The sequence below is a fragment of the Andrena cerasifolii genome, chromosome 3 (assembly GCF_050908995.1).
Source record: "Andrena cerasifolii isolate SP2316 chromosome 3, iyAndCera1_principal, whole genome shotgun sequence".
Classification (NCBI taxonomy): Eukaryota; Metazoa; Arthropoda; class Insecta; order Hymenoptera; family Andrenidae; genus Andrena; species Andrena cerasifolii.
The window spans coordinates 17,383,377-17,411,188 of NC_135120.1; the positions used below are offsets into that span (position 1 = coordinate 17,383,377).

General features: G+C 43.9%; 2 protein-coding genes across 4 annotated transcripts in view; one reads left to right on the forward strand and one right to left on the reverse strand.

The window, feature by feature from the left end:
* The window catches only part of LOC143366707 (A disintegrin and metalloproteinase with thrombospondin motifs 7), a 59,117-nt gene extending 39,202 nt beyond the window's left edge, over positions 1-19,915 (forward strand). For 2 of the 3 annotated variants that reach the window (XM_076807978.1, XM_076807979.1), the window contains 14 exons: positions 8,231-8,504; positions 12,641-12,960; positions 13,422-13,732; positions 14,583-14,729; positions 14,885-15,035; positions 15,110-15,199; positions 15,405-15,720; positions 15,999-16,126; positions 16,220-16,467; positions 16,645-16,762; positions 16,873-17,135; positions 17,208-17,722; positions 17,983-18,156; positions 18,559-19,915. In XM_076807978.1, the coding sequence (XP_076664093.1) occupies positions 8,231-8,504; positions 12,641-12,960; positions 13,422-13,732; positions 14,583-14,729; positions 14,885-15,035; positions 15,110-15,199; positions 15,405-15,720; positions 15,999-16,126; positions 16,220-16,467; positions 16,645-16,762; positions 16,873-17,135; positions 17,208-17,722; positions 17,983-18,156; positions 18,559-18,710 (3,207 nt within the window). In that variant the 3' untranslated portion in view covers positions 18,711-19,915. The remainder of the gene's footprint in view (positions 1-8,230; positions 8,505-12,640; positions 12,961-13,421; positions 13,733-14,582; positions 14,730-14,884; positions 15,036-15,109; positions 15,200-15,404; positions 15,721-15,998; positions 16,127-16,219; positions 16,468-16,644; positions 16,763-16,872; positions 17,136-17,207; positions 17,723-17,982; positions 18,157-18,558) is intronic. The other variant, XM_076807977.1, reaches the window with a different exon arrangement.
* A 1,923-nt stretch (positions 19,916-21,838) lies between these two features.
* Bcat (Branched chain amino acid transaminase) lies at positions 21,839-26,923 on the reverse strand. Its single transcript, XM_076808226.1, has 7 exons — positions 26,345-26,923; positions 24,763-24,870; positions 24,477-24,686; positions 24,168-24,398; positions 22,919-23,228; positions 22,689-22,846; positions 21,839-22,616 (listed from the first exon to the last, which is right to left on the reverse strand). The coding sequence occupies exons 1-7, from the start codon at positions 26,363-26,365 to the stop codon at positions 22,425-22,427; spliced, it is 1,230 nt and encodes a 409-aa protein (XP_076664341.1). The 5' UTR covers positions 26,366-26,923; the 3' UTR covers positions 21,839-22,424.
* Positions 26,924-27,812: the final 889 nt, after the last annotated feature.

A 27,812-nucleotide genomic window follows, 5' to 3' on the forward strand; every position in this document is an offset into this window, starting at 1 on the left:
CTTTTGGAGATACAGGTTTCACCGATTTGGATGAATTTTTTGACGCCTTGACTTTAACGACTCCCCAGTGCCGCCGTCTGCAACGATTAATTATAAAACAAAAAATATATTTCTATAATTTAAGCCATCCTTAATACAATGCAAAAAATCCCATTAAATTATATATAGTAGTTTTCCTTTAATTAATTCCTAAATATCACCTATTTTTTGGGCTCTAGACCGGAAGGTCCCCTTAAACGGTTGCGGAGAGGGTAATTGAGAAGAGAAGCAAAAAGAAGAGAGAAGAATCGTGAATTTGCCTATTCAAGATCACATTTTCACCTATTCCACTCTTTGTTTTCTTCTTTCCTTTGTAGAACAGTCGAGTCACTAGGACGTGGTGAGCGTTAGAGCGACGCAAACGATAAGCATTAGCGCAAGCCTATTGACAATGGGTATACAGTGACCTCGCGCAATTATGAAAATGGGTGGAAAACAAAGGAGCGAGACGAAGAACTGCAAAGGCGACAAATCGCGCGCTATTGTTGCCTGGGCGTAACGTAATACTTTACAGGCCGTCGGGCAATCAAATTCAATTAGCTTTGACATTCGTTAGTAAGCGTTCGTAACGGTGACAAATGGACGCGGCATACCTGCGCGCCCGATGAAAGTTAACGCAGGAAGGCTCGCGTGCGCTCGCCGCGTTATCGATTATTCATGGAATATGAATCGCTCGTATTGAATGGACGGTTAATTTTTACCAAATCCCGATGGCGACTCTACAAGTATCCTCGACAAAGTTCGCGCACAACTCCGCAATTCTGCAACAAAAGCTAATTGTCACTGAATAATAAAATTGTCGAGCGTCGACCAACGAGAATTGTTCCATCTTTTTTTTTTCGAGTGTCACCTGCACAGACGACACAGAGGAAGCAGATGACGCTACATGATCTGCAATTTCATGATGAAAATATCAAAGTTACTTCACGGTTTACTCTTTCAATGGTTTGCAAATTGAATGAACTGACCACGTTATTTTTTAATGCACAAATATTCTGTGTCCAGCTTTAGCACTTTGGAGAAAAGCAGGGTTAGACATGCAATGGTACACAAGATTCAGGGGCATAAAATGAACAGAAATATTATTTTCGTCAAATTTATTATTATTATTATTATTAACGGGTATAACCCTTTAAATACAATTATTACAGACATAAGAAGAAATAAGAAAAACTTACTACTAGGTTACAAGTCGTTGCAATTAACGTTGATTACGCTTACAAATATATACATATATACAAAGTGTACAAAGTAGTGTCACCCCTGACCGCCTTCAAGATACCTAAACACTGATGTTCTGAAGGATGCCAGGGGTCTAGAGAAAAGTTCAAGAGAGTGAGAGTCGCTATTAAGTTTGTCGAAGTAATTACAACTCCGAGTAACTGGATCCAGATGACCAATATTAGTCCTGTACCGTCTTGCGTAGAATAGAGGGCTCTGAGGAAGAGCCCTCCCTGCGACATAAAAATTCACGCTTCCTAGCAGGCTCGGACACTCTATGTGGCCATTAATTAAATCGTACAGGAATACAAGATCGCTGGTTGTCCTGCGAAGTTCCAGTGTCGTCATGTTCAACTGAGTTGCTATATCGGTATAGTCGTGAGACAAAAAAACTCAGAGGCTTCCCTAACTGGTAAGACGCAAATCGCAAAAAAGTATGCTGAACTTTTTCAACCATATACTTCAGGCTGACAGTGCTCGGAGACCATATCTGCGACGCATACTCTAGCTGAGCTCTAACTACAGAAAAGTACAGGATTTTCAACGTTCACGGATTCCTGAGGTGTGTCGCAAAACGCTTCAGAAACCCAAGTGTTTTTCTTGCGGAGTTGCAAATATGGCTAATCTGTTCGTTAAAATCGAAATGCCTGTTAAAATGAACCCCGAGATCGCATATGGTGTCGACGGCTGGAGGAACAGAACCCATAAGTGAATATGGAAAGAATATCACTCTTTCTCGACGAGAGAATCTCACTACGCAACCTTTAATAGTCATTAAGTTAACAGTACACCAGGATTCCAATCGTTCAAGTGCTGATTGAAGCTTACGAGCGTCAGCGAGTGACGAAATACGAATATACAGCTTGAGGTCATCAGCATATAGTAGGGACTCACAATCCTGCAGTTCATGAAAGACATCCCTACTTCCCTACTAATATATAAAAGTGAAACGTTGTCTGTTTGTTCGTCCTTCTTTCACGCCCAAACGGCTGAACGGATTTCAATGAAATTTGGAATATACATTACATACGTCCTAGATTAGATCATAGGCTAATTATTTTTTAGTTTTTTTTTATTTTAGAAACATCATAAATAATTCCCGGATGAAACCGGGTAACGAGCTAGCTAGTCGTTTAAAAATATATTAAAAAGAAGAGGTCCAAGATGCGAGCCCTGTGGAACGCCCGAGGTTGCCTGCAATGGGATTGACGTACGACTTAAAATACGCACGCTTTGTATACGCCCACATAGGGGCTAATAATAATTTATGAAGCAGATAGAAGTGTGATTTTTATACAGCATAAGGAAACAGTCGAGAATTATTTGTCGCGTATGAAAGCTGAAATTTTACCAGAGGTGAGCACAGAATATTTGCGGGTATAAATAATCAATAATAGAAAGAGGACCGAGGTGAGCCATTCCATAGCGCATTCGGCGTCATCAGACACAAGCAACGCAGAAACTACTTAGTACAAGTCAAAGTGAGCTGCAGCGACAAGCGAGAGTAGCCGTGCACGGGCGGCAGAGCAAATCGCTAATCATTAGCGGTTATCCGCAAGCGTTTCCTCGGTATCAGCGATCGCAGGTGCTACACGGAGGTCAGTTTCGACAAAAGCGCCAGCGATTTACGTCGCAGCGCGTAAATATGCGGTATGAAAAGGCTAAAGGCGCGGCGTTGAACCGCTAAACATGGGCGTCGACGTGCGACAGAGCTGCGACCGCCCATCGATACACCTCGTTGGCCGTGCAATAATAATTTATATATGCGATCGAGCCGCCAGGTTGCACGGTAAGGTTGCCTTAACGATCGCAACGTATTGCCGCCCGAGAATAATCACTGCTCGGCCACCATTAACTAACCACAATCGAGCTGTTCCACGTCCGAAGTCCGAACGCCTGTCCCGCGGATTATGCTAATCCCACCTACCTTGCCGTGCCGTGTCCCTCGATCTCCTCCATTCTGGCTGCCTTTCCGTAGCTAAACGCTCCACTTCTTTCTTCCGCGGCGCGCCGCAGCGGTCTTGAGCTAATTAACCGAGCGGTTTGTAGCCCCGCGCGCGGAAACGCTATCTGGGTCGACGGTCCTTGGACGGCTGCTAGCGATCCTGGTCCAGGGATGTAGACACTGGTATTTTAAGAATCTTCCCTCGCTACCGACACCTTCGTGACCATCGCCGATTAGATCTTGGCGGGGTTCTCGCGCCGCGGCCGATCGGATCGAGGGACGCCAGTCTCGAGTCGGCGAAGACTTACAGGAAATCGTCGTAGATCATTCCGGCTGGCTACTAAATAACGATCATTCCCGACGTTCGAGGCGGTAACCGAGCAAATTAAGTAATTTCGTTCTGGCCAAGTGTTACTCTAACCGCCCTGAATGGGAATGGATGAGGACACTATCGATCCTGCGATCTGCCGGTCGTTCGTTATTTTCCGTCTGACACGCGCGCCGCGGCTGGCCTCGCCGCGGCGACTTGAATGCCTCCAATCACAAGTAAATATATTTCTATGACGGCCCATTTCGACGTCTTTGTTCGTTTAATTGGGCCCCCGTGCGGTCTATCGGCCGATTCCGGGGATCCGATTAATCCCGAGCGTCGCTCGATTATTTATCACCGACTATGCGTTACGCTCCGCACCTTCCTCCATCCTCGTCTCGCGGCGAACCCTCTTCGTATCTGTCGCACCTTCTTCTAATTGCCCGGAACACGCGAGAATCGAGAGTCGAGAGATCGAGCAATCACGGCGCCGCAAGCGGTAGTACATCCCGAGTAGAACCGACGGATCCGAACTTTCGGTAGGTGCGTATGATAATGGAACTCGAGTAGTTGTCGCGCGAAAGACACAACGGATCCAGCGTGCAATCAGTTTCGTTGATATTCGGCTGGCAACTAAGTGATCGCGAATTTTAAATAAGAAGGAAAATTTAAAGATTTTACTTGAAAATATAACTTTATTAAATTAGGTATTTGTCCGTTTTTTGTCGATGACCTTTTGCCAGCTTTCAGGCAGTCTCATAATTGCATGTTCATAAAACTTCTGATTTTGGCCAGCAAAAAAACTGAATTAAATAAGAATTTACAGTATCAGCGTCATTAAAAATTTTACCATTTAAGGAGTTCTGCGTGGAACGAAATAAATGGAAATCTGAAGGCGCAAGGTCAGGGCTATATGGTGGATGTGACAACACATCCCAACCTAGCTTCAATAATTTTTGGCGAGTGACCAAAGATGCGTGGGGCGTTGCATTATCATGTTGGAAAACAACACCCTCCCGATTTGAAGATTTTGGTCGCTTTTCTCGAACTGCATCGCTCAGTTTGGTGAGTTGTTGAACGTAGACGTTCGAATTAACCGTTTGGTTTCTTGGTAAAAGTTCGAAGTGCAGAATTCCTTTATAATCCCACCAAACTGACAGCACAATCTTTTTTTGGTGAATCTCAGATTTTGCTGCTGTCTGGGCTGGTTCATCCTGCTTCACCCACGATCTTTTTCGATTAACGTTGTTATAAACTATCCACTTTTCGTCGCCAGTAATCAGTCGTTTCAGAAATGGATCAATTTCGTTGCGTTTCAGAAGCGAATCGCAAATGCTAATGCGTTTCGTCAAATGAATTTCCTTAAGCTGACGAGGGACCCATAAATCGAGTTTCTTAACATAGCCAAGATGTTTTAATTTTTTTTTAATACATGTATGCGATACATTGAGCTTCTCTGCAATCTCACGCGCTGTGCTATGACGATCTGAATCGATAATGGCCTTGATATGGCTCTCGTCAACTTTAACTGGACGGCCAGATCGTTGCGCATTTTCGAGTGAAAAATCACCAGAACGAAATTTGGCAAAGCAATTTTGACACTGCCTCTCCTTCAAGGCTTCATTCCCATATACGACACGTAACTTCTTCTATGCTTGCGATGCGTTCCTGCCTTTTCGGAAATAATACAATGAAATATGTCTGAAATGCGCGTTTTGTTCTTCCATTTTGATTTGGGATAAAATCGAAACTAAATAACTAATCGATACAATTTTCTCACTAATTAAAGGTGGAAGTTCAAACAACCAGAAAACAATATAGATTAGGTCCTTTGAACGCGTTGACAAAACAACAGAATGTGCTAACATCATCTATCGATAAAATCCGCGATCACTTAGCTGCCAACCCAATGAGACAGGAGTACCCTGCGCCATTGCCGAAATAAATCCGGATTAACGCGAAGGGGCAACGCGGAAGAATGATGGCGAACCTTAAGGGGGATAAGGTTACAGTAAATAATAATACTTTCAGCAGTTAACCGGTTCCGCTTGTAAATCGCTACGAGGGTAGTGAATTTATGCGGCGGCAGCAATTTATGTAGATCCGACCAGTTACAGGAGGAATATCAGGCTCGAAAATATCGAGTTTACAATAAATTTACCGCTTAATGAACTTCTAAACACGCCAGCATCCGTGTGCAAAGTGGAGCTGGCTCTGTATATCAGAGAGTCGTTGGTAAAGCGGAGATGACGATTTCGTCTGGCGTATAGTCTTCGTCGATATCGGGCTCTGTCCCATCGGGAATAAAGATCGCGGATCGAGAAGGAAGGAGAAATATCGCGGCGATCGTTATCCGAAGTCGACGACAATGTGTGCAGCAATCCGCGGCGTGGTTCAAGTCACCGTGGCAACAAATTACTCCTTATATAGTCGATCGGGGTTTCTGCGCGCATAAGATGAAAAGAAACGGTGCAGGAAAAAAAAGAAGGGGAGGCGGCCGCGAAACGGGGAGAAGAAGATGAAGACGAAAAAGAGAGGGAGAGGCCGGAGGGGCGGCGGCTGGATCGAAGCAGTGAGGCCCCATGTGGCGCTGAATCACGCTCTCCAACCTTTTTCACTTTGAGGTCCTTCGACGGTGTGCCCCGAAGAGGGGCACACCTTTGCGAGGCTGGCGCCGTGATTTTTCACGGTCGCCGTCGGGGAATAGTCGAAACGGAGAACTCGCTCACCACTTGTACTTCCAAGCCCCTCGTCTCTCGCCGCCAGGCTTCCTCCTCCTCGAATCGATTATTCCCCAACTACTTTTACACGGTACTCACGGTTCCATCCAGCTCCCATGGAATCCGGGATTCGTTTCTGGGATTCCTGGTACCCGAGACGACATAAATTATATCGTCGCTGAAACTGGTATCCTGAAACAGCCTGCCAACTAGGGGAAACTTCTTCATCTGGGAATGGAAAGCTATCGACCGCGCAGCGAGATCTGCTATAAAAACGAAATAATGACAGTGTACGATGTTCCCCGCGCCTGGATCGATGCGCCCGTCAAAGACACCGACACGACAAAGGGGAAGCAGATAGAAAAGAAAGATAGCGGAGGAGAAAGGAAAAGAGGAGGCGTAGAATGAGAGTTACATCAAAATCGGGCGATGGGTGTTCCGCCAATCAATTGCCACTTGACAGCGAATGCTGAATGCTATCGATGATCGGGAATGATTAATGACGCGACGTACCTACAAACTCGGGCAATCTGTAGCAAGATCGAAACCGATTCACGGTGTACCGTTCCCTGTTTCGGAGGTGTTACATGCCAGGCCTACCACTGCGCTTCTCAAAGCAGTCGTTGTCTGATTTTGTAGTCGGACCGATAGCGGTAACGATTAGTGTTCCTTCTCGAGAAACTTTATGATTGCTTATTTCTTATTTCTCGAGAAATGCTATAATTTCTCGAGAAACTTAAGTCTAGGAAAAATATTATAAATGTCATTTAATTTCGTAAATGAATGTATCACTAGTTAATCGCGAACGTATAAACACATCTACAATTTATGATACATCTTATTAATAACATTAGAACCTATATGAATTCGAATAGCAAATCACAGTACAGAAGATTCGATATTATTAACTGCTGAAGGTGCTCTTAAATTCTTATTTAAAAATTTAGAAAAATTGTATACTGAATTAAGTAGCTAATGAGTTTCTTGTGGCTAGTAAAGAAGAAATATAGAAAAGAGGAGATAAGACTATTGTATCCCGCATACAATTTTTGCATGATCCAGAATTTCTTCCAAAACAGTTAAAAAACGCATTTTTTCATTTAATAGCCAAGATATATATATATATATATATATTAAATAAAAAAATTACAGATTTTCCTACAAAAAATTACAGATTTTGCCACAAAAAAGAAATAGATTCGCTGACGCTACATTAAACGCATTGTGCTATTTAGAAATAAATTTTAAAACCAAAAAGTAATGTTTCGTTTTGTACAAATTTTGTATTAAATAAATAAATTTACCAATTATATTTAATATCTATGTTATGATTCACACAAGTTCTGTATAAATTAGACAGGAATAATGATTTAGTTAAAGTTTTCTTGTGTTTTTGATAAATATTATCAACATTATTCCAAAAACATAATTTCTGCAATATTCTTTCCAATTTCCCGAGAATTCTCGAGAAATATGATCCCCTTTCTGATTTCTCGAGAAACAAAAAGTATGGAGAAATCAGGAACACTAGTAACGATGCACAGAGTTCGTCACGGAACGCGTTGCGCGGGTTAACGATGCCGGCTCTGTCGCTTCTTTCAAAGGAAAAGCAAGAGCGTAGAGCGGAGGTGCGTGTGCCGCATCATCCAATCGATTAAGTGCTATAATTTCCATTAAGAATCACGCGATTGAAATGGCGCCACGCGTCCAAGCGGCATATCTAAAATTACCGCGAGTTAATTGCCGTTTAATCGACGATATCTGGCGGTGGCTAGCTGGAGCGGAAGTCGATCAGAAATGCCCCTGGTTGGAGCGAAATAAAGCCCCGGGCAGACGGGTTGCGATTGCGACGTATCGCGCGAAGGCGTCTCGACACGGTTCCCTGCGTACATATGTACATAGTAATGTACATAGTAGTCGCCGAGGTACAGGGTACAGGGTACAGGGCAGAACAAAGAGAGTGCAAGTAACACGATAGCGGGTTTCGTGTTTCAGGCGGGCATGCTGCGCGGCGAGCACGGCGAGTTCTGGTTGGAACCAGTCGCCGTGTCCCCGGAAGAAGAGCGAGTCAGGCTGGAGGAAAGGCTGGAAGACGCCGGCGCCGAGGGCCGCTCTTCGGCCGGCCTCCACCGGAAATCGACGCTCGGCAGGCCGCATCTCGTGTTCCGAAGGTCCGCGGAGCAGCCGCAGCTCGAAATCGGCGCCGCCGGCCGCACCAGACGCCGACGAAAAAAGAAGAGAAAACTCGAGAGAAACTGTGGCACTCGCGGTGAGAATCTACCGACACCGGTCTTCTTTTTCTTCTTCTTCTTCTTCTTCTTCTATCTCCACCGTTTGCTTTCCCCTCTTTTGCGCCGATTCCCTTCGTCATCTTCCTTTTTATCCGCCTCCTCTCGATCCTCGCGCCCGATTCCTTTCGGTGCCCTTCTGCGCGCAGACGGCGAGACGAAAGGTGACTATTAGCCGCGTCTGTCTGACTTCTTTTTCTTGTTCTACTTGCTAGACCCTCGGACGCCGCGGCAGTGATATTCGTGATAAATTGACAGGCGGTATCGTCGCTGACGACACGCATCGTGTTTAGGGATGACCGTTCGCTATCCATAATTTCGTATTCATATTCACCGCAGCTACGACCCTCGCGCAGAGAAATATGCTGCTTCTCTGTTCTCTCGCGATCGGTATCCCAGATATTGCGGTTCGACCTCCCTCGTTACGTCTCTAACCCGTTCCCTTGCCCCCTTGGTCCCTTTTTTCCCGCCGATTTCTCCAGTTACGTACATTTATGCGTCTGGGGCCGCGGAGTAATTGGATACACGAGAGCTGCAAAGCGTGGGCGTGTCGCCGAACCTTATCTTCTTATCGATGAAATTGCCCCGGTATACGACAAATCTTAGTATTCCGCACTTTTCCCCGCGCTAATTACGTAGCCGTGTAATTAAAGGCCGCCTTAATGCGCGGCAAAAGGCGGACGTGGTAGTTCCTAATTAAACGATATCATTTTTGAGTCCTTTATCCTTACGCGGCCGGTTTGGCGGCCCGCTGCACCAAGTCCACGTATCCCTATACCTCGATCGACGCAATTACTTGCGGGCATAATGAATTTTACCGCTCTAATTGTATGACGCTGTAATGTTGGCGTAAGATATTGTAATGGCAGAGGAGTGTAACGTTTCAAGGATTATGGCAAACTGTCACGTTCGTTAATGATCGCGGTACTGGTTCGCGTACGAGCCTCTGCGGCACAAGGGACAGTTTATTATACGCTATACAAACAAGATAAGATTTTTTGCTGTGACCAAGTTACGAGGCAAGTTGAGAATGTATAAACCAGATGAAGTCATTATTCGAACACTCAACGTTTTGCTTTAAGGTTTCCTCGACGCTACCGAGGAACAAATCATTTTCTTTTTCTTCCATTGAAGATTAGCGCCTGTACCTACTCGTGTGTCGGTCGGGAACGAGGGGCCGATCGACCGGCGATCGTAAATCAGTTTTAACAGATACAAAAGCCACGCCTTATTTCCTCTCGTTCGCGTCCGCCCGCGCGACACTTCCGTTAGGGGCATTCCACGCGAAATCGGACACTTTTTGGAGTAACATTTCGGATGTGGCTGAAATTTGAATATGTTGTAGTCTTTAGGGATATATAAACATATCTCGAAGGATTTTTGACAAGTTTGAAAAATGTCGATTTTACAGCTGTTCGAAGGTAAGTGTTAACTTTTTTTTCAATAAATTATAACTATGGAAGTAGTAAACGGATGGAGATGAGGTTTACGGCGATCTGTAGAAAAGACATTGAAGTTTTAAGGAAAAATTATTTCAGTTTCAGAAACAATTTTTTTTAACCATTTTTGGGCAATTATTTTAAACAAATGGTTAAAAATGGTTAAAAAAATTTGTTTCTGAAACTGAAATAATTTTTCCTTAAAACTTCAATGTCTTTTCTACAAATCGCCGTAAACCTCATCTCCATCCGTTTACTACTTCCATAGTTATAATTTATTGAAAAAAAAGTTAGCACTTACCTTCAAGCAGCTGTAAAATCGACATTTTTCAAAATTGTCAAGAATCCTTCGAGATATGTTTATATATCCCTAAAGACTACAACATATTCAAATTTCAGCCACATCCGAAATGTTATTCCAAAAAGTGTCCGATTTCGCGTGGAATGTCCCGTTAATTATCTCGACGCGCACTCGATGCGCGAAAAAGCGCCCGCGCTTGTAGCATCTGGGCCGGCGACGAGGTCATAATTAATAGGGGAAGAAGGGGAGGTGGTGCGGCACCCACGGCGAGAACGGACCGACACCTTCGCGATCGTTCCCTCGTTCAGAGGCGCGTATTACAAGTATTTATGCCGTCTACGCATATAATGTAATTGGACGCGTCGCGATAGGGAACGTGGGCGTTCCGGCAACATCTTCCGCTTATCCTTTTACCGGCGCGAGCATCTTTGACCAGGCCTGCCCAGCAGAAATGAAAATTCAATATTTATGAGCTTGTCGGAAGGCTGCCGCCCGCCACCTTCGATTAAATCTCGCCAATGATCCGTCCCGCTTCCGCCACTAATTACCTTGGAATTGGATACACTAATATATAGGGCCGAGGCTGAAACGAGAAGGCTGACTTATCGTTGCCGATGCTTCTCCGCATCTTCGTGGCGGAATAAGTGAAATGAACGGCGCTTTTCGTGTATTGATTTCCACGCAGATTAATCACCGAACTCGGTGAATGATAATCAACCTGGAAAGTGGATGCCTCGGTCCTGTGTTCGCTTAGAAGCACTCCCCTGCGGGGCGTGGCGTGATTCATCGCGCAGCTGACGAGTGAAGCAATTTTTCGCCTTTTTTGGTAAATCAAGTGTGAAGATTGGTCAGATACGCGCGTAACACAGTACGGCTGGGCGAACGTGTCTGTACATTGCTGGCTGCTTCTACTCGCGCTTTAATTTACTCTCGCAAACTGTCCGATACAATTCCCTTATCCGAACAATCATCTTCGCGACACCAGATTCAAGACTTCGGATTGTTTTTTCCATAACAAATCTTCCGTCTGGTGAGATTTCACCAAGGCTCAATCGCTTTATCTCCATCCGCGCAGAGATGTAACAGTACCGTCCTCGTCAAAGGCAGAGGAAACGCCTGCAGACGCGCACGATTCCCGATTCCGTGTCTGTTAACTCGATATTGAATAGAGGTGCCGTGGAACAGAGCAAAGGGAACCGGCATAAATTGGCGTGAACCAGGGACCGGGTATCAAATGATCGGCCGGGATCCAGTTCCCCGAAAGTGTCCGAGCGAACGCGATTAATTCGGCTGATTTAGTCACGAATTTCGGTAACTGCTGACCCGTGCGCGGGCCTTTGGCACGATTTCCTGTAGCCGAACCTATTAACCGCGTGACGAGGCCGGCGCGGCGTTCCAGCGGATTAAACGGTTCCGAGGAAGCGCGATATAGAAGTAAGATCGCCCCGATTGATACGTAGCGGCGGCACAGAACGAACCGCGGGCACTCCGGCCAACACGGGATAATCCAATTCGCCGCAAACCCGTAATTAACCACAATGAATATCCATTTCGGCAAGGCAACCGATCTATCGGGAGTAGGCTCGAATGAAATCTTAATTGCACGGCTGGCGATCAAGCAATCTGCATAAATTAAGGGACCTGAGGGAACGCGTCTTACGTGTCTACCAAGTATACGTCTCTTTTTCGAGATAAAGCGAGCACGCGTAAGCAGCCCCGATTCGCAGATAGCGGGCCAGCAATTTCGAACTCTGAATTACCGGGGAAGATTGATGGGCGCCTGCGAAAATCGAACAGGGCGGTTTGTAAGCCTGCGAGCCTGCCTCGGTTCTAAGACCGATTGTCCCTTTTTTTCAAATCCTTCGATAATTGAGTCGTTTACCGATCGCAGGCTCGTCGTTCCTAACGATAACTAGTGGCAGCACGCGGGAGCACTTGCCGTTCCAACGGATTTATTTAGTCATCTCGTAAGTAATGATTAATCGCTAACGAAAGTTTGTTTCGACAAAAGATAGCTTCGGTTATGGGCTTGGACTAATAGATACTACATAATTGCGTTTCACTGTTTCGCGAATGGTGAATCGCCTTTTCCGTGGGTCGGCACCTCGAAGGGGATCATAGATCACCGCGTATCGCACAGGCCGCGCCGCGCCCAGCTGCGGATATGCCCGAAATCCGGCGAACGATCGATTGCACCGCGCGCTGCCGATTAATCATCTGCCGGCCATCGACTGGCAATCGCCTATCGAAGATGGGATTCCTTTCGGAAATCAAAGCTAATCGCGAAACGTTTGCGTTAGCATTAGCTCCGCTGCTACGTAGATTGGAATTGCAGGCGAAGCCCGATACAACTAATCGAGCCGATAACGTTGCGCAGAGCCGAGGCGATTGACGGAAACGAGGCTCGAGTGGCAGACGCAGCCAGGCCTCGTTCAGGTTCAAGGACGAGGCCGAAGGAAACACCATCAGACGAAACGGTGGCAGCGCTCCAAGAGATCGATCAGCCGGCCGCGACACGTCGAGGCCCTTGTTGTCGCTGACACGACGATGATGGCTTTTCATCAGGACGGCGACGTCGAGACGTATCTACTGACCATCATGAACATGGTGTCGTCGCTCTACCTGGACCCCACCATCGGCAATTTCATCAACGTCGTCGTCGTCAGGATTATCCTCGTCGAGGAGGACGACGCGGAAGTACGTGCTAGTATCCCGCATCTACGTTACCTTAAACCGTCCGTTAAACTCCCGTCAGATTTTTGTCAAACCGCGTGGGCCGTACCCCAACTCTCCCACAAGAATAATGCCTTTCCCGAAACACGAGCGAAGCTGGCTGTGCCAAAACCGTTCTGCGCAAACTTCGTCAAACTTCTTTCGCAGCCATTTCAATTACTCAGGTTTACTTGACATCCAATGAATTAGTGGCCAAACATTGGGAGCTGGTTCCACTCGTCTCGGGGATAAAAAGAATTACGTGATCGCACGTCTGAAGCCTTCCAGGCGCTGCTCGCTGGGCTTTACATCGGACCGAGGGTTTTTACCGACTCGAAAAGTGTGCGTTTTCGGACGTGGAACCGTATGACGCTTTTTCATTCCCGGGGCGGATAGAGCAAGCTCCCAAAGCGTGGCCACTGATTTCTGCAACGCCCTGTATTTAGTGGGGCGCGAAACGGCCAAAGCAACGTCTCTTTCAGCAAGGGCTGGACATCACGGTGAACGCGGACAGGACGCTGTATAATTTCTGTAAATGGCAACAGAAACTGAACCCCGCGGACGACTCGCACCCGAATCACCACGACGTAGCGATTCTGGTGACGAGGGAGGACATTTGCTCGAGGGCCAACACGCCGTGCAGCACCCTGGGGGTGGCCCACGTAGCGGGCATGTGCCAGCCGGACCGCAGCTGCAGCGTCAACGAGGACAATGGGATCACCCTGGCGCACACCATCACGCACGAACTGGGGCACAAGTGAGCGAAATCATTGTTCCGATAACGTGCCGTCAACTTTTCCACGGATCCACCAATCGCTGGCTAAACGCGTCTCCAAATATCCTGAACACATATCTCGCTTTCGAACACGGTGGCTACAGTTCATACGAATCGGGATAGTAGTCATAATCCTTGCTTCTCTTTACTCGTACAGCTGTTCGAATAAGGCTAAATTGTTCCTGCAAGGCTCCAGTTTCACTCTCTTAATCCTTGCAAAGTTATTACTCCTCTTTTTTTTTGCTAGACCCTTGGAAAACCCCCTACTGCCCTTTCTGAACCCACTGCAATTACGTGAAATCCATTTCGTATTCCAGGCTACCTAAATGCCCACTTTATCCGCTTACTTTTTAGGCATACCGAACCCTTGTCAACGTTTACGTATAATTCAATTTCTCGCATTCGCATCCTGCCGTTTCTGCGTCGAACTACATACCTACACGGTTAACAGCGAAACGCCTGTTTGGCGGTCAAAGCACAATTTTCAAACGGAATTTCATCCTCTTTGATAATTCACGTATTTGCATTCCACCGTTCGTGCAAACGTTTCGCGTGATAATAAAAGCCGTCGAGATTGGAGCGGTGAAAAAATTGATTCCACCGGCGCGGCGCGCTTGGCTAGCGAACCGGGATCCGCCACCCCCGTCCCCATCCGTTCTACAATTTGTTTTTATTTTGCCGATAATGCGGTCTCGTTAGCGCGTTTACCGCGTATTTGCCGGTAACCGTATCGCAAACGAGCACGTGCCTGCTCGCGTGCTTCAGCGGAGACCACCTCCTGTTCCGTTTAGCGGAATGATTGACGGGTGTGTGCGTTCCATTTAAATTCCAGCTTCGGCATGTACCACGACACGGAGAAAATAGGCTGCAGCAAACGGGACGGCGATACCCTGCACGTGATGACGCCGACCTTCGAAGTGGACACCATCGGCGTGGCTTGGTCGAGGTGCTCCAGAAGGGACCTCACGAATTTCTTAGAGTAAGACGCTCGAATGTCGTTAACTTGGAACTTTTAGTTAGAGCTTCGTATAACTCGAATCATTAGTGCGTAAGACTATTTGGATGATCGAGCGCAAAAGGTACAGCTCGTTGAAGAAGCACGTTGAAGAAGCTCTCTGTCTATTGTTATTACAGTCAAGGGAAAGGCGAATGCTTAGGGGACGAGCCGGCAGACAACGATTACACGTATCCGGATTTGCCGCCTGGCGCGATGTACAATGCGGAGCATCAGTGCAGGCTACAGTTCGGCGTCAGGGAGGCGTCAGTTTGTTCGCCGTTGCAGGAGGTGACGAACAAAAGAAAATTGATCACGAGGCGATTACAGACCGGTGAATAGAGCTCGTGTAATCTTCTTTACAGATTTGCTCGAAATTGTGGTGCATCGTCGACGGCACTTGCACCACCATGCTTCATCCGGCCGCTCCGGGAACTCACTGCGGCAAACACATGGTATGGGAATAATTTGGAGAGTACTATGCTTGCTTCTCGCGCGTAAAGTAAGAAAAAATCTGAGAAATGTCTCGGCTCCTGTTCTTGGCGGCATGTAATAATTCAATAACGTTAATAATTCCCGACGAAAAGTGCACAACTGCATTGTATCTCAGAAGAGTCTCGTCACTGCCCGAGCTAACAGAACAAACGTCAACTGTCCTAGTGGTGCCAGAACCAAGAGTGCGTGCCGATCGTGGACAGGCCGCGGCAGATCGATGGCGGTTGGGGCGAATGGGGCTCGTGGAGCGAGTGCTCGAGGACCTGCGGTGCGGGTGTCTCGATCGTCGAGCGGAAATGCGATCATCCGGAGCCGGCGCACGGGGGAAACTTCTGCATAGGAGAAAGGCGCCGATACAAAATTTGCAACACGCAGCCTTGCCCGGAGGGCACGCCCAGTTTCAGGGCGGTTCAATGCAGCAATTACGACGGCAAGGAGTACAAGGGGAAGAACTACACCTGGCTGCCATATTTTGATCAAAGTAAGCTTTCTCCTTGGATCCACCTCCTTCCCTAGATTCTACGCACCTCGGAAATCAAAATATTCCCCAGTTCCACCTCCAGCTGCCGCTTCCATAATTCCTGCTACCCCCTCCCCGCTATACTCGCATCTATGAAAATATCGATTTCCCGAACATTCGAGCGAATACATCCAATTATGCTGACACGTTATTGCATAATACACTGTCACGTCGGTCTGAGAGATGCTTCACCAAACTTTAATTCCCAGAGTAATAATCAATATCGTGATTAATTGAAGCGGAACCGTGCGAATTGTATTGCACCGATACGGAGGAGAGCGTGATGGTTCCATGGGGCGAGGCCGCTCTGGATGGCACGCCCTGTAACGTCGGCACCAGGGACATGTGCATCGCTGGAATCTGTCGAGTCAGTCTCCTATTCGTAAATAACAAACTATACGCAACTGTGTACTTCCAGTCTCGAATAAAACCTCGAATTCTATGGAGCTTTAAATGGTAGAAAGTCGGCTGCGATTGGACCGTCGATTCCGACGCCACCGAAGACCGCTGCGGCATTTGCCACGGGGACGGAACGCAGTGCGAAACAACTGGGGGTGTTTACGACAAGAATGACGGTCCAGGGTACAAGGAAGTGGTCGTGGTGCCCTACGGCTCGAGGAACATTAAAATCGAGGAGATCGGTAACAGCAAGAATTACATCGGCATAGGGGTACCGAATTCCGACAAGTACTTCCTCAATGGAAAACGGTGGGTAGTTGTTCGTATTGGAAGCACGAAGAGCAAGAGGTTGGTTGATAGAAACCAGTAGAACAGAACGAGGGACCTTTTTCTATAAATGCTCCTATTCACCTGTAGTCAAATAAGCCGCTAGCACTGAAACAAACCGAACATTATAAAAGTCAGATCTCTATTCCACTTGGGCAGGCAGATCACTTTAGCGGGGGAGTACGAAGTGGCCGGAACCCCAGCTTTGTACGAGCGAGACCGCGACAGGGAGAAGATCAGAATCCCTGGGCCTATCAAAGAGGACATTGCTGTCTACGTACGTATCCTCTGTCTTCGTTCTCTGTCCGTTTCCTGGTGCACCCTGTTCGCTGCAAATTCTCTAGCCACTTTCTTCTCGTTCTGAATAACGCTGTCCCATCACTGCAGTTGATTTCCAGAGGACACTACCGCAATTTCGGGCTGCGCTACGAGTACACGATGCCGAAAAAGGAGCCTGACCGGGCGCCGGAGTACTCGTGGGTATTTTCCGATTGGTCATTGTGCACGGTCACTTGCGGGGGCGGCACGCAGGCCTCGAAAGCTCTCTGCGACGAGAAGAAGAGCGGGGTCGTGCAGGACCACTTTTGCGAGGGCATTGAGAAACCGGAGTCGATTCTGCGGGAGTGCAACCTGAATCCCTGCCCTGCCAGGTAAACCGTTGAACCTAAAGTTCCCTATTACGTCCTCCTTTCGATATAATTCGAGTTTCGCCACGAAATCAGGTGGTGGATCGGCCCGTGGCAGATGTGCCCTGTCACCTGTGGAGAAGGCGCGCTTCGAAAGCGATCGGTGATGTGCGTCTCGTCAGGGGTGGGTCCAGATCGCTCGGACCTGGCTCTACCCGATCGAGACTGCAACAGGGACGTGAAGCCGGAGGAAGTCAGCCCCTGTCACAATCTGCCTCCCTGCGGCTCCACCACCGAGGCGCCGTTGATCGTCTACGCGGACAACAAGGACGCCTCTTTCTACAACGTGAGCTCGAATGACCAGGATAGCATCACGATCGTCGACGGCCTGACCACCGAGGAGCCAGAGATCCTCGAGTTCGACAACGTGGTGGACGAGAACCCGGACAACTCCATGTACAACACCAAGTCGAAGTGGATCGTCTCGAAGTGGAGCCACTGCTCGAACGGAAAGAGAAGCCGGAGGGTGACGTGCTCGGTGCAGGGAGACTGTAATCCGGAGAACAAGCCGACCACCGTTGAAGTTTGCCAGGGTGGAAGATGGGTCACGGGTAAGCTGCCCGTTACTTTTACGCGCTATACTAATACGCTGGCACGTATTCTTGCTGCCTTTAGTTTATCAGCAACGCGCATTTTTCCAAAGGAATATCGGAGGACTATAAGATACCACTGTTTATTACTCGTTTCAAGATAATGTTGAGATTTAGCCGCGTCGTTAACAGTCCCTAGGTTTGACCTGGCCCTCGGCCAGAGACGCCACGGCGAAGATCACAGGCGTGTACAGCATAGATCTTTATGGGCATGCTTACAGGAAGATGGGGATCCTGCAACGCGACCTGCCTCGTAAGGGTCGGCGTTAAGCACAGAGATGTCGAGTGTCGTGACCGTATAACGGAATTACTGTCCGACGATTGTAACCCCGAGAGAAGGCCAATCGATACAAGGCGTTGTTATCACAGGCGGCAGTGCGCAAACGATAAATCCGGTAATTACATGTATACGCCACGGGTAACGATAATTGGGGAAACGTGGGAATCAAAGCGCATGGGCACCTTTGGCTATTCCCTTTGCTCTCCGTGCTTCGTGTATATTTGGAAAATAATAGAATTTCCGTGGCCCCTTAATCGCAGCACCCACGTACAATGAATTAATCGGCTTCGTCGTAATTAATTTCCGGGGAATGCTATGGAAAGGTGCAATGTTTAGTGAATGGAGGCATTTTGGACTAACCAACTCTTTGTGCAAAAATGTACCTACCGACTTGACATTGGCCTTTCTTTACTGGGTTTCATCCTGAAGCTTGATGTTACCTGTGCCTATACGTGAGCTTTTTAGTTCGTAGGTCTCACTAAATTGCATAGAATAACGATGCTGTATGTTGATCCAGAGTGCAAGGACACTATCGTGCCAGCCTCGATGTGCGCAACATACAGACGCATGTGCGACGTATCATCGATCGTGCAAGAGAAATGTTGCGCCACATGCTTCAAAAAACGCAGACACGGTCGCCACAACAGGCGAAATATTCTTGACGATTGACTTAATGGAGAGGACGACACCTGGACAAACGAATCCCGATCGCCTGTCGGAAGAAGAATGCTCGTTTCGCGTGAAACGCTATCCGTCCTAGTTGTGTGTTTCTTCTCACAGTCGACAAATTTCTCGCGTGTAAAATAGTTGGCAAGAATACTCTTAATATACAATATACAGTAGTGATCGGAAGAAACATCGAAGGATGAACGTTAATTAAAATCGCCTCAATTGGGCAAGGAGGAACTGTATCCCTATTTATTTTCAATATGGCCAGGGGATTCCCCAGAATTGATCAGCAATGCCAATACGATAAGTAAAGTTCTTTTGATCACTAGTGCAGATGATTTTAACAACTTTCTCTATTAAACTTCAAATAAAAAGAAATTCTTTGTATATCTTTTACGACAAAGTAATTAAGAAACGATATGAAATAAACTAGAAGTATGTTTAAACATTCCAACATGAGTAATATGAGAATATATTTATAATTGCGAATGATATGAAATTAATTATGAAGGAATTTCTAGCTTTTACAGCTTTAGCATTTCCCTGGTGCAAATACAGAAATTAATAAGATCCACATGGCGTGCAAATATTTCTGTACAGAAAGTGAATATGTTTATGCTAAATAGTATACGCAAAAATGAATTGTTGTATCAAATGTCAGAGATTGATTGTTCTGTTACTGACGATAGTAATGTAAAAATTATATTAGCGTAATCCCGATCAGCTGATGCTCGCAGCGTGAAGAGAATAGAGTAACAAAGCTTTGTTTCGTTAAAGTGTATAAATTTCTACATTATTTTATTGCTGTTTATATGTATCTATTCTTATAACAACTACGTTTATGGCACTATAATTTTTTTGTACAATCGTAAATGTAAGACTGCAGCACGTTTGTGTAATAAAATTACGCTGAATGGATTCGATAAAAATAAAAGTTAATTTTCCAAATGTTGTTAATCTGTAAATGGTATATTCGTCGCATATGGGTGTAACTACATTAAAAAGATCTATAAAACAGAATCTTTATTATAAATTTCATTTAATTCGGTACACCCCAAATTTAGAGTTTACATTCTTATGCACTGTACCTTTCGTGCGTGGCTCTAAGTATGCACAACTAAAAATCAGAGCGTCGATTATTTTCCTGCTAGTCCATTGTACACTCTTACTTTACAGCTAATGTACATGGGTATGACCATAATTCCCGCATATAAAACTCCTCCGTGTACAAGCTTTTCCTGCAACAAAAGGAGCAATGTCACTACCTGCTACTTGAAATATTAAGTATAAATACCGATTATATGACAAAACATGTGGTCATAAAGCACGTCGTTGAAGGAGAATAAGTTTGTGAATGAAATGTTGAAACATAAGAGAGGATCACAGGTTTTACAAATACATGGACCCTTTTATTCAACGTAATCTCACGACTGTCGGTGGGTTATTACATAATTGCGTTTAATAAAGATAAATAAAGATAATACTCACAGTGAAGGATATTCTACACCTGGGAGGCGTAGTAACCATTGTTCTGCATTGGTTGCTGGCTAACTTTGCCAATTGTGGAGTTTTCCTTGTTACGTTCTGAATCGCGAACATGTTTGCTTCGTTCGTAAGAATTGAATGCAGTAGATATTGCGTTTATTCAAGGATCTGTTCTGACGATCAATGAATTCGTATTGCGAACATAGAGAGGAAAGTCGAACAATAGTTTCACGATCAAACGGTTGGACGTATATTAGAACACTAAAGAGCTGAGTATACCATGGACATAAGATTATAGGGACGGTGGAATAGTTGCAAGGGGTGATATCCTTGCGGGAGGGGCGACGAGGTAACATACGCCTTCTTTCTATTGGCTGCTGCTTCGCACAAGCGCAGTGATGTATAATGATGAACGTTTGTCGCGTCGCAAGTAGGGATAGTGGCAGCCATATTTGAAGCGTTTCTCGTAGTGTGGTATGCAGTGCGTACTCACCTCATATATTTTAATAATTATAGACGCATATTTCTCTTTAATTTTCATTATTTTTACAATTTACATTCGTGAATAATCTCTTCGTTAGTACATACTTGCCATTAGACGTCTGTATGTACTAATCTGTAGCAAACACTTTTTTATAATTAGCGGTACGGAGCATGCGTAGAATGCAACCAATCAAATCCAGGCAGATGCAGGTGCTCTCCCTCCCACAAATACGTATCACTCCCCTCGCCTACAGTCGCAACTATTCCCCCGTCCCTATATTCCTATGTTCATGGAGTATACGCATCCGCTATATTGGGTCCTCTGGAGAGAGAAGATTATTGAGTACCCGCCTTTTTGGGTATGGTCAGATTCACTTTATAAAGAAAATATGCGTTGTTGATATGCATAGTAGCACGACACATTATTAGAGTATTTTATTATATTTAAGTTTATATTTGGTTTATAAAGCTATTTTGCGAAGTTAAATACCGTCATAAACGTAAGAGTTGTTAAGAGTGGTTAAGAGTGAAATGGTGTATATCTCTTTCTCTCTCGTAGGATTTAGGCCAAACATGGCGGACAGTGGCTCGTGGCCAGACTCTGATTATAGGGCGGTATTCTCAGTCGCTACTTATTCTTAAGCAAATGCTTAAGCATGCGGCATCCTTTACTAGCTACTAGGTTAGTATACACCTTGAAAAAACCATGATGTAAGGAAAAAACTATGGACCCCTCGTAAGGCATAGACACGAACATCTAGTTAAACATATTTAATGGTCATCAGAGCCGCGAATTTGTGTATTTAAACACATTTAAATGTGCGTACTTGTGCGGTAACGGACAAAATTCTTACTCTTTTATTACATTCTGATTGATTTATATTACTTGATGATCTTTGGCTTTACTAATAACAGATCAACTTAAAAGCATTGAATTCATTCGATTAGTAGTTTCGAATTCTCGAATCGGACGTCGTTTCATTTAAATCTTAGGAGTTCTAAGGGATAGCGTAACGAAATCCCGATTAGTGTCAAGTGTCGAAGATTGTACTACTTCTGATCTTTTTCTCAAGAGGCATCCCGGTTTCTCAGGTTGCACTTATTTTCTAATATTTTATACAGAAATTATTACTTAAGGCGATTTTTACAAGGGAGCAGGATCATTGAATCATTTTCCTTTAATTTCTTCATTATCCATAGAATCACATTTTTGCATTATCTAATTTGTACAATTATTCATTGAAATCAAACAAAATAATGAATAATATAAAAATATATAAAAACATACAATTCTCACTAAGTGTAGATTTACACTCAACAAAATATTATATGTACATTCATCATACATACATACATACATACATACACATGCATACACATGCACGCACAAGTTTGTGCATTTATTTTATATATACAAATTGTAATATTAGTTTCAAAATTTCATCACTTAGCATTCATTCTGCTGACAATTACGAGCTGTTAATCCCTGAGTGTTGCCTCAGATACATTTTTTCATTAAATATTTCTGATATGAAATCGAATGCAACGAATACTCGAAACTATAAATAAATAAGACTCCAGCGTCATTCACGTAAAAATGGCAATGCGAATCTAACGCGTTCATTATTGTCGAATCAATTTTCTTAAATTATTCAGTATCAAACGCAACGAATGCTAACATTCGCGCACATGCATTCACCTTTAACGACAACTACACAATAAATAAGCAAGTAAATTATGCTGTTTTCACTCGATGGGTATCGCCCATGGATGGTCCGGTGTCACGCCGTATTGTATATCCGTTAAATGCTTGAAAAACTTTTTGTAAATAGGTTCAGAATGTTCTACGGTTGGTATGTGTAATGGCTGATCAACAAATTCTATATACGATATAGGGCTAACTATACCGGCTGTTCCTGACCCGAACAGTTCCAGCAACTGCAATGAAATTACAATTAAAAATTACAAAGGTATTTAAAGAAACACATGATAAGAGGAAAGCGATCTTACTCTGCCTTCCGAAAGTAGCTGGCAAAGTTCGCCCATACAAATCTTCCGTTCGCTGACTTTGAATTGGTTCCATTCTCTAGCTACGGCTAAAATAGAACTCCTCGTAATCCCAGGGAGAATTAAACTGCTCGATAGAGGTGGTGTTACTAATTCCTTTTCTAAAAATTATAAAATAAGTAATTAAAATTGTTATTCCAATTAATTAAAGGCCATTAGAAAAGTTTGCTCACCCCCGTCGTCATTGATATAGAACATAAAAATGTTCATAGTTCCAACTTCGGTTACTTCGTTATCTTCTCCGTAAAGCCATAACACTTGCTGTAAACCCCTTTCCACAGCTTCTCTTTGTACATAAATAGTAGGGCCATAATTACTACCTACTTTGTAGTTACCACAACCACCTGGCCATGCCCTTGTGTACCGAGGATCTGCCAATAAAGATATACCAACGCCGTCGTGTGTTTTTTTAAAGTAGGAGCCCACGGGTGATAGAATAACGTACAGCAAAGCTGACTCCGAGGATGCCACTCCAAGCGTTGGCTACATAAAAATAGAAAGTGAAAATTACACGTACTTCGTGTTTCGCTATGGAGTAGGAATTTTATCTATTTTTTAAATTAGGTGTTTTTCATATTCTAAACAAAATGTTCTACTTCTTTAGCATTAAAATACTCTGCTATAATCATTATTTATTACACTATTTCTATTTTGTATGCTTTTCTATGTTCATTTATTGTTCTTCTATGTGGAATTACAGAATCAATTTGATCAGCATATATTTCTAAAGTACTATCGGTTTAAGTTAGTTCATTACGAGTTTCTACTTAATCGGATGAGCTCTGGTAAAAAAAATGTTGCATCACTTAAACTATGCAATCTGTCGCGCAGACTTTTAAACTATAGTATATAAAAAGAGATATGACATCAAGGCTTGCTTAGTGTCTATGTTTTACATAACATCGATGGCTGCGTGCGAACTCTATCATACTTTTGCATTTATTGGCGAAACATGAAAGTAAAAGGATAAAGGGAATGACGCACAAATCACTATTTTGTACAAGTGTCAAACACAAAATAGTAGTAGAACATATACAAATTCTTTAGAATCTTTCATTATGATTCAGTTATTGTCCAGTTTTCATCATCGGTTCTTTGTTTCCCACTTTGTACAAATCTATACACGTATTAATCATAATGTAGCTTTTCATCTAACTGTATCTTATGGCCCTGCCCCAACAAAAGAGCATCACGCCCCTGTTTATCGTGCATTATCATTAGGTATTGGGAAACACATTGCTTACTTTTATATGTATCTGTTTTAATGACGTCTGTGACATAAGTGACAACATGATTACCCTTTCTATCAGGCCATTGATTATAATGTGTAAATATCTACACGACACTACTGTACATCGCAACTATTTATTTCAGCTATTGTTAACGTTTAAGGCGTTCTATTAATATTAACAATATACTTACGTCTATACCTATGAGAGTTGGACGTACGTATAGACTAGAAGCGGTAGAATGAGGCACCCATTCTTGATCTATACTAATTAATCTACAACAACATTTAATTAGCTCGTCGCCGATAAAAGTAGGTAGACCAGTTCTCATTGCCGAACCATTCATTCGTTCCATATTCAGTTCTGGCCTAAACAGTCTTACTTTTCCATCTACCCCTCTGTAAGCTTTCAAACCTTCAAACAACTAAAACAGAAACACGTACGTGTACCCTCTGAATTGTGAATATCCGACACACCATCTTGCTCAACGGATCGTACGTACCTCTATAGCATAGTGAAGTACTTTTGATGCTGGGTGAAGGACTAGATTTTCAAGGGGTGTAATTTCTGGCATCTGCCAGCCCCCCAATGCCTCGTGATAGAATATTTTCAACATATGATCCGTGAAATATTTACCAAACGTTAGCGCACTGACGTTGGGCTTGGCCTGTAACTGTTCTGGTCCTGCGAGACGGACTGACAAATCTGCATACTACGAACACAACGTTTATCAAGTTCACTCGAAATTACATTTCATTCCAAAGTGCCTCTGAGAAAAAGAATTATACCTTGAAGGAGCGTTCTGGCTGTATTACTTTCTTGTCTCTGATTTGTAAAGACGAACTCCATCTGACATTGGGTTGGAGTTGATTCAATAAGCTCCCATAGGTTAAAATCTGTGCGGTAAAATCTTATTGTGACGAAACAGTGGCAGATTTTAAGATGACTGGATAGACAGGATGGTTAATACGACAGGGAAATATAAGAAGAATTGTCGATAAGCATGTATTTACATTTCTGCATAATTTCTAATCTACGTGATATCTATTGGGAATAAAAATCTTTGAATGAACTTGTGAATAGTTCGAGGTTGACAGTTACGAAAGTATTAATTTGATAAGTATTTGGTTACGCTTGACAACTGTCCGTTGGAAAAATAAGGAGAACTGCTATGACAAATATGCTGGAATTTGCGAATAGTGCATCGCACGTGCGACGGTACATGTGTACATATGATAAATTCTTATCATAAATCATTGAACGTGATAAGCCGCTCGGGGTTAGGTCAATGAAATCTACGGGCATTTTACTGAGTATTTGTAGGATATTATTCGTTGGGAATTATAGAGACACACTCTAATGTCGAAATTTATCATATTAAATGCCACAGCTAAGCTTCTTTCTTTCGCCTATGTGTATAAGCAGAAATCATTAGCGATACAAAAATTTCAATGCTCGCGCACGTGGCGTTATGCGCGCCTAAATGTCATATTGATAATGCCAGGATGACACTTGATAATGAATAGAACATTTATCACACTTTTTTTCACTCTGATACGATAATTTCTTTATTAGATAAGGAAGGAAATATTAGAAATATATATATGTTCGATTTTCACTTATAATTATTGATAAAATTCTATATATATATATATATAGAAAGATTTATAGTTTAAAGATGTTGCGGTAAAAAAAGTTAAGAGTGCATTTTGCAACGAAAAACTTGATTAAAGAAATACTTTGATGCGCGGATGAGGTCAAGCGAAAGTCTTTTTAAACTTCGAAGAGTTACTAAAATTTTTTCACAGTCTCTGCTTACGCAGGATTTATGTACCGCTGCGAAAAGGCAACGAGATAATTAAAAATATTCTAGTGAACGAGTGGTGTACTAGATTAAACAATGAAATTTTAAGAAGAAAGAGACACTTCGCGCGGCGGCAAAGTTTCACTTTTCAAATTCGTATTGATAAACCGCCGTCAAACGAAACTTCGAGAATGAAGATTTAATTAAAGTTTTCTCCCAGTTGGAAAGGATTGAGGAAGAGGAGAATAATCCGACAAAGAACAATAATTTCGTTTATGACATTATAGTTTTCAGAAATTGATGCAAGTATTACGAACTATTTAATACTTTAAAATAGAGCTGTTACTTTTTGACTCGTCGGGTAGCCGGCTACCCGAAACAACTTCAAGCAATTGCATGTTTTACTGTCTGTGTTATTGTTTGATGTTAGCCAAAAATGATCGAACAATACCACATTCAATGGCTTGCAGTTGCTCCGGGTAGCCGGGTACCCGACGGGTTAAAGAGTAACAGCTCTAACTTCAAACATTGGGACATTTTATTCGGCCGTTTGAAAACAAACTTACCTGACGCCTCAATTGAACCATGATAATTAATTATAGATGGAAGATCAGGAGACGCTTAATCCTTCGGAACTACCCTCGATCAGGACACGATGCTCATTACACGAAATAATTGTGGACGCGCAAGTTAGCACTTTGAAAGACTATGGCACACTTTCACAACGTCTTCGTTGGATATCGAGCCAGAGAAAAAGCGAAATTTCAACGATTTTATGTAATGAAAACGTTTGAGAAGAAAACAGGTATATGCCTATAACTACCCACAGGTGATACAGGGCATTCACTGTCAGAAGCGCCAATGTTAACCGTGAATATTCAAGTGGAACACTTGTATCCGCTTCCTTGCGCGTTTGCGAATAGTGTCTTTGCATTAACCATTGGTTAATATTTTATTTATTAGCAAGCAAGGGGCGTGAGGAAGTGATAGAGAGGGGCAAAGAATCCCCTCTCCGTGTTCGGCAATGGAAAAGAGGGGTACTCCCCGATTTGACATATGTGCTTTAATGTTCGCAGTGTTCAGAAAGTTTCTATCCAATTTGACTGGGTGAACCCCCTTCTGGTCCTAGGCCGACTCTGACTCGTCATCGTATTTCCTTCGAATTTAGAAGCGAGGCTGGCTATTCCAAGAATTCCTCGTAGGATTAAACTTGCGTATGCTTTATGGAATCTTCGTTGCGTCTTCTGTGGATGTTTTTTAATTTCACGAGACTGCAGATAATATAAGCCGCTACCGTGTTCTGTTGTGTCGTAATTCGGAGCGTGTTGTGTCGATACTACGTGCGTACATGGAGTACATCGAAATCTGTATACGCACGCAACAGAATGATGCAAGATGGAAAGAGACTTCGAAAATAGCCAAAGTCGTTCAGACGATATTTTCATTTTTTGCATAATAGTCGTTGTATCGCTCCGCGACTTTCTACATGCCTAGTTTTGTGGCTAATTGTAAAATGAAACTCACTTCATAGATAATATGTTAGAACGATAATATTTATCAGAGAGTCCATTTGTTTAGCGGGATAATTGGCACATTAAGAACGAAGCAAAAATATTAAAAGGAAAATACCCCGGAAACAGTTGCTCTTATTTGCATTACAAATATTAAAATCGAAGCGGGTTGGACAACGATTGAAAGACGTATTCGGCGACGTATTTCAACGACACCCTGTACGTGCGAGATGAAACTGGACGTTCGGGAAAGGGGAGGAAAAATTCTTGCGGGGCACAATGAGCGGGGACAGGGAGTTGAAAACATGTTGATAATATGGTTTCTTCGGGCGATAAGAAAGGGCAGCACGCGCGCGTTGTTGTTCGGGACGTCGAATGTTTCTTGATTCACGAACGTACGGTGGCATCATAAATATTTATCGAGTGTACAAAACGGGGACCGAGGCTAGTGGTTACGTTTTCGAAGCATCCGCGACCCCGTAAAAATATTTGGCAGCCTGGCTGTACAAATATTTTCCAACGC